Source organism: Lonchura striata, chromosome 4 (assembly GCF_050655825.1).
Source record: "Lonchura striata isolate lonStrDom1 chromosome 4, ASM5065582v1, whole genome shotgun sequence".
NCBI classification, from domain to species: Eukaryota; Metazoa; Chordata; class Aves; order Passeriformes; family Estrildidae; genus Lonchura; species Lonchura striata.
Genome location: NC_140706.1, coordinates 26,052,614 through 26,064,827, shown reverse-complemented (window position 1 = coordinate 26,064,827; position 12,214 = coordinate 26,052,614). Strand labels below are relative to the sequence as shown.

At 35.8% G+C, this 12,214-nt stretch overlaps 1 protein-coding gene across 11 annotated transcripts in view; it reads left to right on the top strand.

The window, feature by feature from the left end:
- The window catches only part of FRYL (FRY like transcription coactivator), a 148,606-nt gene that overhangs the window by 44,343 nt on the left and 92,049 nt on the right, over positions 1-12,214 (top strand). For all 11 annotated transcript variants that reach the window (XM_085578599.1, XM_085578593.1, XM_085578601.1 and 8 more), the window contains exon 2: positions 9,974-10,173. In XM_085578599.1, the coding sequence (XP_085434725.1) occupies positions 10,054-10,173 (120 nt within the window). In that variant the 5' untranslated portion in view covers positions 9,974-10,053. The remainder of the gene's footprint in view (positions 1-9,973; positions 10,174-12,214) is intronic.

The following is a 12,214-nucleotide window of genomic DNA, read 5'->3' as shown; positions in this document are numbered from 1 at the left end:
CCTTTACATTCCTGCCATTATCCTGCTTTCAAATGTGATGGATTATGTTTAGATTATGGACAGATGAGACTTAACCCTTTACATTCTTTGAAGCCGATCTTGGATGAGAGCAGCTGACAGTGAAACAAGGCATGTTAAATAAATTAGTAGTTTGGAAGTATGCCATTAATTAAATCTCACTTCTTTCTAAGTAAGGGTTTCTGTGAAATTCAAAATATTCTTTCAAATCAAAGCACTTTATTTGAAGGGGTTTTCTATTTGGAGTGTTGTTCTAGAAAATGAATTACATAAACTATATTTTTAATGATCTGACACTTTAATGGCCAGGATATCCTGATAGCATGCCGTAATCAAGAGTGACTGGGCAAGACTTGAGACAATTGAGTTCAAACTGATTTCCTCTTCCCCCTCCAGTTTTTGTGTTCTATCACATTGTTTTCCACTGTGTATGGTTTACTCTTTTGGCATCTTGTACTATCAAAATTATTTTTAATTTTTCTTTTTTTTCCTGTCTGATAATAATCTACATGCATGGTCTACCATACAAGGCTCTGTAAAATGAGTCAGAAAATGAGTTGTACTTCTTGCATATGCGTGTAGAAGTTTCAGCCAGTATTTCCCATCTATTGCTAGCTGTTGTGTTGTTGAAGATTTTTTACAATAGGTGTAAAAATTATCTTATATTTGTCTTCATAATTTTTAAAATATTTACTATTTAATTTTAAATTTCTTGATTGCCATGGTAGTTGATTGTGCCTTAGGTGGGACATTCTGTCCTGCTGTCAGACACTACATTAGAATTACACAGCACTAGAGATCAGATGATCTTCAGCAATATCTTTGGAGCTGTAACTTCTAGCAGCCTTTGATGCTGTCAAATCCAACATTCTCAGTGGACAGAAGGAGCCCAGTAACAACTTAACAGTATTTCTGACTACCGTCCTGGGTTTCCTCACACAATCCTGTATGTCAAATCCGATCTCTTTTTTCAGCCATTAAATTTTTTAGTAAAAGTATTTATGTGTTCTACTCCAGTAAATAAAAAATACTCACCCATCTGATTTAGGTGATTGTAATTATGTACATGGCTGTTGTTTGTCCTGTTCAGCCACAGTTCTGTAGAGAAGCAGGTGCTCTTTGTACAGTATGAGGATAGAGATTTAGAAAAACTGTTTAGTGGAGTTGCTACTTCTCCCCTATGTATAAAGATAAGAGGAATGACCGGCACAGTCCATAATGGCAAAGCCAGTAGGATTTACTTGGAGAAATTCATAGCCCAGTTTCTCTCTTCTCATGTGTCTGGGTTTACACAAAATAAGTATTTAAAAATAATTTTCCTGATTTTATCTCTAATCCATTTTATCTTTCTATCTATTCTAGAGTTTCAGGAAAGAAATCCTATACCTATTTTAGTTTTGACTTTTCAAAGTAGGGAAGGGATGAAGAGGTAAGAGATGAAGTTCCATACAGGAGTTGGAGTATTTGCTGGTTAGAGTTTGCTCAGCCACTAAAGCAGCTAGACAAGAAGAATGTCTAGTTCTCTTCATAATGCTTCCTCAAAGAGCATCTGACTATTAGTACAGAAAAGGGGAAAAGAAGCAATGTGGCAGAGAATATAGCAAAATGTCTCCAGAGGATTATGATGATGGGGAGTTTAGAAGGGAAAAAGACCTTTCAAGCATTTTTTTGTGCTTGACATGTAGGAAATTCAATTCATACATCCCAGACAATGGTTATAGGTGTGGAAAAGATGCCGGAGAAATTTTCTTCTAAACTGGAATATTTGTGGTTTGTTTGTTTGGGGTAGTATTGTTTTTAATTATAAAAGCATCACTTTTAAGTTTCATGCAATACTACTTCTCTTTGGCTTCTTCTCTTGTGGAAGACTGCTTGCATTTCTAGAAACTTATGCCAAATGAAAATCTAAAAATTACATTTTAAGAATGAAAGTACCAGAAATATTAACAGCGGTGAAGAAGGCTACAGAATCTCTGGAAGGACTAAATTACTTAGTTATAAGACAAAACTCAAAATTGAGGATTGTCTCAAGGAGCAAGACTTCTAAGGGATTGTAATCTGGCCCACATACCTAGAAAACCAGATATTGCCAGACAAGATTTTATACCTTAGAATATCTGTGTCTTGTGTTACAAAAAGTAATGTTTCTATTACCTTTCTTGCCTGTGTTTTCAGAGGCTTTGAGAGCAGAAAACAAGCTTCATGTGAGTACCTGTAACTAGACTTAATTTACAGCTGCTCTCCCAGTTGAGTCAACTTTCCCTAAAGAAAAAATGTTCATGTTTGCTGAAGGTTAAAAAATAATCTTTGCAATAAAACTTAGAGGATTTCTGTGAAGATTTTGTTCTGTGGGGATGTTTTTAGTCCAAATGAAAGCCCAGCTGTCATAGCACCAGTTCCCACAATAAACTCAGAAATACTTTCTGTATTACCTCTCAGGCTATCCTTTATGTTACAGCCATATGGTTAATTAACTTCTTGTTGAATTGAATTTATCTTCTGTTTATTGATGCAGCATTCATTTATATTTCTTTGTCCCAGAGTTTGGCTGAAATGTAACATATCTGAAATACCTTAGAGAAGTTTTTAATAGGGAAGTGTTTCTGTTGCAGAAGTAAAATGTGAGTTATGATTTAGACGTGGAGGGGAAGTTATCAATACACATAAAACTTCCTCTCACTGAAAGGTTGGACTTGGCTTTATAAACTTTACAGTGAACCATACCACTGAACAAAGCCACTTGTAAGCCTGTTTCTACTTCACAGGTAGGTAACCCATTCATCTTATCATCATGTGACATATCATAAATGCATGACAGAAGTACCAGCTACTGTTGTTGGTTATTTAATTGTTTCCATAAGTCACTTAAAACCAGTAAAGAGTTGAGAGAGGTGAGGTAAGAATTTGCATTCTGGGCTTAGTCCATGTGACCTGTTAATGAGTAATAGTTTTTCTTTGCCTGTTGTGTAGTTGGACACATGTATGAAGCCAAAATATTTGTTAAATATTTTCCAAAGAAAATTCATTGTGTACTGGCAACACAAAGGAAGAATGGAGAATTCTATACCTGGTGTTGCTGGATTAATTAGTTATGTAGTCTGTATTGAAAATAATAGGAAGTTTGTGCATCAAGAACTATGTATCCAGACTAAGGTATGAGAAATAGGGAAAAAAGAGCAGGTTTGTTTTCTTATCATGTATATTCTAATGTCTTTAAATTGATTTCAGTTTCTACTGCTGTGTTTGTATTTGTGGTGTTACCAATCAGTTCATGTGTATTATATAAAGCAAAGGAATATCTAGATATCACACTCTATGAAAATGTGTGGTCAGCCGCCCATAATAGATACTTAATTTTGCTGTTAAAGACTGTGAATTTTGTTCACATTATTTAGGTTATCTTGTAAAATGTAAAGTGACATTGCTCTGGTATCAGGAGGCTGCTTTGCCTCTCCCTTGGCATGGTTCCCTTGAGTGGTTCATACCAGCATGAAGATTAATATTCATATTAGGTATGGGGTTTTTTAAGGACCTTGTAAGAATGCCTCAAAAAAGGGCATCTAGCAGAAACTCAATTTTTTGATCTGTCTAAACATATAATTGAGAATAATTTACATAACAGAGAAAATCAGAGTAGCACTTGTATAAAAATGGATGTGCTCAAAATGAGTATATATTTTATGAGTTTGCAATTTTTTTCTCTTTTATTGTATCTAGTAGCGCAGTTTAAGATTAGTACCACTTTGCTGGTAAGTACGTGTTAATGAAATAAATGAGAAAGTCTGAATAAATGCAGTATAATGCATAAGTGTCTGCTAATTCTGCAGAGGCTGCTGAGTCTAGCACTTGCGTGACGCTGGTGAACCAAGGAGCCAGCCACGTGTGCCACAGTACTGGGTGTGCATGACATCAGCAGGGATTCAGTACAGCTGGAGCAAGTAAGGCTGGGATAAATCCATCTTTCAGACAGGCTTCATGCACTTATACGGAGTGCTACATAGTTGGAAAAAACCACTGCAGTGAAGTAGACCTGCTTGTCTGCTCTGCTGTCACATGCTTCAGCAACCCAGTTAAACTACATCCTCCCATCGCTACTGTGAAAGCAAATCCAGGAGATTTGAGTGAAGAATGGCTCTTTCTTTATATTTGCTTATAGGCTGGGAGCTAAGATCTGGAATGTGCACCTGTTTTAGAGCAGTGTTTGCTGAATTTCACTGTGTTCATAAAGCTGTTTACCGTACTTTCATGAAAGTCATAAGACTTTCTTTTCCACCGGTAGGAGTAAGCAGACTTTGGAAACAGTAGAAATCTGATGATCAACAGGACTTTCAGAACTGTGAAATAACAATAAATTTAGTGAAGAAGTTGCTCTGAAAAACAAGGTTCTGATTGGGGACATGGGAAACCTAGGTTTAACATTTGGGCTCTATTCATAATTTGTTGGGATGATTCTGGATAGATTGCCATCTCTTTGAGCATTGACATCCTTTTTAGGAAAAAAAAATATTATTTTGGTAAAATAAATAAAGATTTTTTGTTACGAAATACTCTAACAATCACTACAGACAAATTTCCTTGTATATTAATATAATTTCTATGAGGCAGGATAAAATGTTCTAGATGCTATCAGAGTAGAATGTAAGTTTAAGTAACCACATGTAGTATTTTTAGTCTTTGGAAATTTTTGTATTGTCAGTTGGACATGCAAGCCCTATTCTACAAGTGTCACAGGAAACATGAAGTACCTCTGAAAGTGCATGTGCTTCAAAAATAACAGTAAAAAGCTTAATTGCTAAATGTGAGTGATGTAAAATTATCTACTACTTTAGCAATTAGTTATAAAAATAGCAACCAAGAATATAATCTGCTTGATGAAAACTGCAGAGGCCCCTCAGGATTGTGTTTAGCGTGTTTATTTTATAGTTTGGTACCTTATTTTAAAAAGCTATAAAGTAATTCCAGCTGTGTTTTCAGATATCTGGAAAGAAGGGAGATACCTATTGAAGTTTTGCTTCAGTCCAGCCATTCCAACTTCCTGAGACACAGCAGCAACTGAACCCAAATTTCAGTTAAAGCGAAAATCGTGAAAAACTTGGGGGAAAAGCACATAAGAAGTACCAGTGCTTGGCTAAGTGTAAAGTAATACCAAAAAAAGTCTGAAAGCTAAAAATCATGATTTCCTATTAGCCATGAAGTAAAATGGACTCATCAGCTGTCACTGGCTGGGGTGTGTTCATTACCTTCCAGTACCTGCCTTTATGTTTGAACCCTCATTGGTAAATGGGATGCTACTCTGTATCCTCAAATACTTGATGCATTTGGGCTGTGTGAAGAGAAACAGGATAATAAAATAGTAGCATTCTTTACTATCAAATTAGGTATTAAATAACCTTTCCTAGTTCTAGACACTTGTGTTTAGCATGAAACAACTTTGTTTTTCATTTAGCGAACACCAGGGTGTGTTGCCTTTTGACCTAGGAGTGTGTTGTCTGTCTAATTATCTTTTGTATTGTTTTACTGTTCCTTGCAACTATCCAAACAATTTGGTGTGGCCCTAGCAACCAAACAATACTGTTTAACAAAGATTTCCTTACTGCATTGCTCCCAGATTTCCCACGTAGCAGTAGCTCACATCAGAGCAAACAAACAGGATATTGTTTCAAGTGAATAATATTCACTGTTTTCAAGCGATTTATGAAAGTTTTTTAGTTTTGGACTGTTGCAAGTTGAATGGTTTCTGGTTCCAGATCTCATTTGAAGTTCTGTAGAATGCTTCATGTTTTGAAGCTTCCAAGCTAAGTTGAGACTTATATTTTCTCTGGCAGCTAAGAGTAAATAATGGCTTATGCTTTGATGGTAAAGAATAGCAGAAAAAATTATTTAATCCTGTCCTGCAATGACTTTTTTTTCCATTAAGCGTATTGAAATTCATATAGATTCTTCTTACAATTTTATTGATTGCAAATTCATGAGTAAATGAATCCCACTGAATGTAATTATACCAGATATAATTAATAATGTTGTTTGACCTAGCTAAGAAATATGAGAATAGATTTTGGCTTTTCTTTAACAAGCTCTTGTATATTTACATATTAAACAGTCGAGCTTCCTCTCCATTTTCCCTCCTACATGTTTTTCTGTGTGTATTTAACTAAATTACTGGTTTTACAAAGGAGATAAAACCATGAACATTGTCATATGCAAGACAAGTGTCTTGATGCTAATGTGAGTTAGAGTTCTCAGCAAGGTCATGGATGAAATTAAATCCTAATAATTTTTTCTTCCTTTTATGTGCTCTTATATTTTAGCAAAACAAAGGTGTTGGTAATACTCTCATGGCAGTGTTTATAATTACTTCAGTTTGACAGTTTTCCCTTGTTTTTTGGGGGTGGTAAGTTCATTGCCACCTGGAGAGTGTGTGCATGTGAACTCAGAGATTAGTGACATGAATGGCTGTAGGATAGCCTTGGCTCTGCTTTGCTGCTGAAAGAGTAAAAAGGCAAGCCCTGTCCCTGCACTGATTCTGTGCTTTGTCCACGGCACACATCACACTCTGTGATGTGTGCCTTGGACATACAATTGTGGCAAAATTAACCTGGGGAAAAAAATTATATGCATGCTGCCTTTCCAGTACAGCACTTTGCACAGCTGAATCTGTTTTATTTGCTTGCACAGGAAGGGAGAGAGCTGGCTGGAAGGGATTGCATCCCTTGTTAGTACTGCAGCATTTGCCATCCAAAGGAGGCTGTATGAAACCATAGCCAGGGAATGGGGCTTGCTAATGCTGGTGCATATAAGGCTGTCCTGGCTTATAATCATGACTGTTTCCTTGACTGCATGGTCATGAACTCTGCCTTGTACTGAAATTTCTGCAGCAGTTACAGGAGCTAGTCTGGTTAAAGTCCAGTTGCTTCTTTTTTTCTTGCCAGCATTACATTCTTGCCCAGTTTATCCATTTCTAATGGTTTTGGTTGAGCCTGAGGAGGGAGTTTACCTGTGTTTAGATCAGTGTAGACAGCCCTTTATCCTTAGTGAGGGAAGCTGTTTTATAGCTTTGGAAGTTAACACTCTAAGGTGGTCCCTTTTACTGAGGATTGAATTGCTAACATAAAGTAAAGATAGCACTTTAAAGATGATCAGCTCTCAATGTTTCCTGATTCTTAAGTGACAGGGGATTTTTGAATGTGATCTTTTAAAATATGAAGACGGAAACGTATTATGTAAACACACTATTGAGAGTTGTCTACCTAATTGTCTACATCTAAATATAGTTTGGGGTTAAGGAGCACAGTGGCACAGTGGTCTTTCTTAGTTTCCCCAGAGAGTGAAAAGAACTGGTTGAGTACCAGCTCCTAACTCTCCAGGAGTAGGAACTGGACCAGAGCTCTGGCATTCAGTCCAGATCACGTGGCAGTTGTGGCCTATCCAGTAAGTCTGGAATGAGATGAAGCTGCTGCTTCGCTAAATTTCTTCTGACAAGACACAAGTAATGACATTCAAAAGTAGATTTAAACACTCTCATTTCTTTCCAGTCTGTTAGCGTTAATGTCTTTTAAAATAAGGCAGTCCAACTTGCATGTTGACTATAACAAAGCTTTAGGTCTCTTAGAAACTCTCATATTTAGGATAAAAGCAACTGGATATGTTAGAAATATGTGGTATCTGTTGTGGGCCCTTACCTACTCAAATTTCTATTTTGTTTGCCTGATGGAGATGAAAGGAAAGTTGTTCAAAATCTGCATGTTGCAGCATTCTACTGTTTTGCCTATCCCATGCTTGGTATTTCTGTTTGTTACCTGCTATGGCTTTGATGGATGTCCTTATTCCCTCTTTTCATCTCTTCTCAAACCTCTGTGCTCTTGTTTTTGACACATTTTCATCTCTCATTTTCTGGGCTGCCTTTGGAAACATTGACACTGCAGGATGGCAGGAGTATGGATGCTGGAGAACATAGGCATTGTAAAGACATTAAATATTTTTTAAGTCCCTGTAATGTTTATGTTTCTGTACTGAAGGACAAGCCAATCATTAGATGTGGGGTGAGAAAGAGTTTTGGGTTGTAATCTTCCTTTTGCAAGCCTGCACTTTGTTCTGCTTCTCAATGCTTTTAGATGTAGTGAGCTTCTACCACAGGGATCTAGATCATGGCAGTGTCTGTGATGTCCCATTGTCTCTGGCTGTGTGGGACATGCTCTTCTCTGGCTTTTAGGGCCTCTGTTACTGAGATCAAAGTGCTGAATTGAAGTGTTAGAGGATGTTTAGAAATGTTTTATGACATATGCAGTGTTTGCCTGTTGTTCTGGTGTTACCCTTGGTTCCTGGGAACTCAGTTTTGTGACTTTGTGCAAGTCTTTCCAGCCTCAAAGAAAGGATTCTGCAATTTATGTTTATTTCCTGTTTTATACAACAGGAAAAAATATGCATTGCTCCAGCTAAACAGCAAGTTTGTACAATAGTGTAGAGATTAAAAACAAGTCATGTGTAGTACTCACAATATTATGCAAGGTAATCTTCCTTTTGGATTAGACACTAAGGTAGTTGGGGGCATTCAGTTTTCACTCCTACAGAATTTCTCACTTCACTAATGCATTTGATAAATGATCAATTTCAATGGAAGTTGCGGTAGTCTGTGTTATATTATGTAAAACGTAACTTTCTGAATTGATAGAAGACATAATGAATGGCCAAAACTTAACTTGAGAAGATGTGATGTACCATGCCAACATTTGGTCTCCATGTCTGGTCTCATGTTTTTTCATAAATGAGTTGAAAAAAACATTTGAGAAAATGTTTTGGATAATAAAGGGTTTGAACATATAAAAACTGAGAACATGTAAAAAAAATTCAGGTTCATCAAAATAAACCAAATGTGTCTCCTCACACTTTACTTACAAAAAGCCTTAAAAAAGCTTACCTAAACACATAACGAAGTGTAGCAGAATAAAACAGATGGGAACTAGGCTCCCTGCATGACTGTCTTATGAAAAAAGAAAATATAAATAGATAAGAATTGTTAATATAAATTCCTAATATCAATTGAAAAATAACATCTGCAGTCATGGAATACACTAGGGAAATAGCAGACCTCCCTTGGTATGTCTGGGTCATCATTAAAAGGTGTCAACAGTTTTTTTGATATATAGTGTGCAAGACAAGAATTGTAATTATTTACCCTGATTGTTTTGTGTATTAAACCTCTGTGTGTGAGTTCTGAAACATAATTTTCAGTACTGCAGTTCACATTGCTGGCAGCTTTCACAATAAATAAATGTTTTGGAATGCTTAGGGAGAAAGAAGAAGGTGGATAACTACACATAAAGTCTGTATATGAAAATTTTGGTATAAAAGTACAAACATTAATTCTTAGAAAATGAAACATATATACAGTGTTATTTGTACTGATTAATAAATATTTCTTAAAAGAAACAAGTTTTTAATGGGGGGACTAGAAGATCATTTATCATGACATGTTTATAAAGGGTTTTTATTCTTGTTAGGAAAATCAGCTTACTGAAAAAAAGTGCCAAGGAAGAATTTCTCTTGATGGTATTTGGACGCCACATAGAAACATGAACTTGATGGATGATCTATAAAGTGGAATCAAGCAATGCTTATATATAGAGGATATAACCCTTTCCATTCAATCTTCTGATTTTTAGTCATACTTGAACTGAAGGTGCTGTATGTTAATCATGGTCATTGTAGAGCATTGGGTTGGTAACAGAAGTGACCAATATTGTAAACCCTTGTGCAACTTAAGAGCAGAAATTCCAACCTAACTAAAACAAATTCTTGTTGTATGTTACAATCTGTTTTAGAGAACTTACTGTGTGAAAATGTGTGTGAGATGAATGAGAAAATGTAAAGTGACTGGCACCATGTTTAGAAGCTGTGCTTTATAGCTCTGTTTTAATTTTTTTTTCTTTTTTTTTTATTTTTTTTTTTTTACCTATAGCCTCCGCACCACTCAGCAGAGTAAATAAACGTAGAGTTCCTCCAAGTATTGTTTCCACCTGGGAAAAGAGAGGCATCATCATGTCTAACATTACTATTGACCCAGATGTGAAACCGGGCGAGTATGTCATCAAAAGCCTCTTTGCTGAATTTGCTGTTCAAGCTGAAAAGAAAATTGAACTTGTAATGGCTGAGCCTTTGGTGAGTCCTTTTTTAATAGAATCTCTTAAAACGGTCTTTTTTTTTCTTCTGAAATAGGCTGATTTATCATATGTATGGTTACTGAAGAAAGTACTCCCAGATATTGTTGACTTTTCAAAGAGATTACTTCAGGAATAAATAAGCTTCTGCAAATAGGGTTGCTACCTGATTTGTTTTATTGACTTGTGTCAAAACTGTTACCTACTAGTTACTGGAAACAAGATCTCTTAGTGTATCCCTAAGGTCTGTGAAGTTACAAAAGGAAATAGGAACAGCAAAAATATTCCTTCATTATTACTGTGAAGTATATTTCCTGTCAGTGTTTCTTTTATGTAATACTTGGGCAATATACTTTCAAGGAAATATGCATTTGGTTTGTTTTCTGAAGTAATGATACCAACACCTGGAATAATACAGTATTCTGCATATATTGCAGATTAAGCAACAAGGCAAAATTCCATTGGTGATTGAGACCTTGTGGTCCTGAAATAAATGGTTTTCTTTTAATTTGGAAATTTCTGAAAAAAAACCAACCAAAAAAACCCCAAACCACAACAAACAAAAGCAACTTTTTTTTTTAAACCTGGAAATTCACTGGGCAGGTGAGATGCTGTGGCTAGCAGAAGACCAGCTCAAAGAAAGCTTCTGTTGGCAGCTGCTGCTTGCTGAAATGTTCATGTGCAGAAAGTGCATATGTGAGCATTTGACCCCCAGTTTTGAAACTTCAGAAAAAAGTTTTCTTAGGAGGCAGTCCAAAAGAACACAAAAGCAGGACTAAAACTGTTTTGTGGATTATGGAATCATCTTCAACTACAACCATTAGTAGATAAAAGGCTGAGGAAAATGAAACTTTTCTTTATACCTATTCTTTATATATATGTCTGTGTGCACCAGGCAAGTTTACAACTTTAATATAACTTGTTTATTTGTTTTTAAGACATCCAAAAAAATAATGTATTTGGGGGGTTTTAAGAAAGCACAAGAACTTCATAGCATAAGGGCCGCACAGGTGATGAAGGGTACCTGGCTAAAAATGAGAGGAGAGCTGTAGTGGCAGTGATGATGTGAGTGGAAAGGCTGGTAGCTCCACCATCCATTGCAAAACTTGTCCCTAGACCAGATAAAGTAAATCCTCTGTCATCAATCCCAGGTTGTGTCTCACTGCCATGCTGTTGACTGTTAATTAAACAAATGTTTTTAAATCTGTTAATCATACAAAATTGAAACATCTCACCAGATTAAAAATTAGAAACCCCATGAAACTAATTAAATAATTTGCTTTTCACAGAAGAGTGATTCCCAGCTCTTTTGCCTTTATGAGGCTTTATGGTGATTGCATGAAGTCTACTTTAGTAAAGATTTTTTACTGATAAGAATCTGAAGTCAGTATTTTATGTGTTTACAGTCTGTATAAATTTTTTTTAGGATAAAGTAAGAAATTACAAATATTACTAAAGTAGTCCTCTATAAAGGTTTTGAACTGTTCGGTCTGGGTTCATTTGCTAAGCTGAATTCCGTTAAACAAAATGTGTTTTAATGGAATCAAATGTAATTTATATGTATAGTCAGCTTTCCTTATTTTATATTGGTGAGAGAGACGGAGTGTATAGAAAAACGGCAAATTAAGAGAGGTGTCAAAAGCTGTGAAAAAGTGAAACAATCTGAGGCTGTATAACATAAAGAGGTAGAAGGGAATCCTTAGGTGTCTCACTAAAAGGAAATACTGAAATATTGAAGCAGCTTTATTTCTGTATGTAGAATTTAAGTATTGAACTTTCAGTTCTAGTGTATGAAATTTAAAAAGAAAGATAAAAAGGCTGGAAGAGCACCAGAAAAGCACTGATTGTAATTGGATAAAAGGCTTTAATGGAAGAGTGGAAAGCCCTTTATTATTTTAGTGTGATTTGATTTTGTGGAATGACTTGGCTGCAAACAAAAGTATGAAGAATATATATAGAGTTACATAAATCTTTAATGAAGCTTGGCTGTTGGGTGAAGCTGTTTGAGAGAATTTAAAGCCAGTCCAATAAAAATTAGGAGC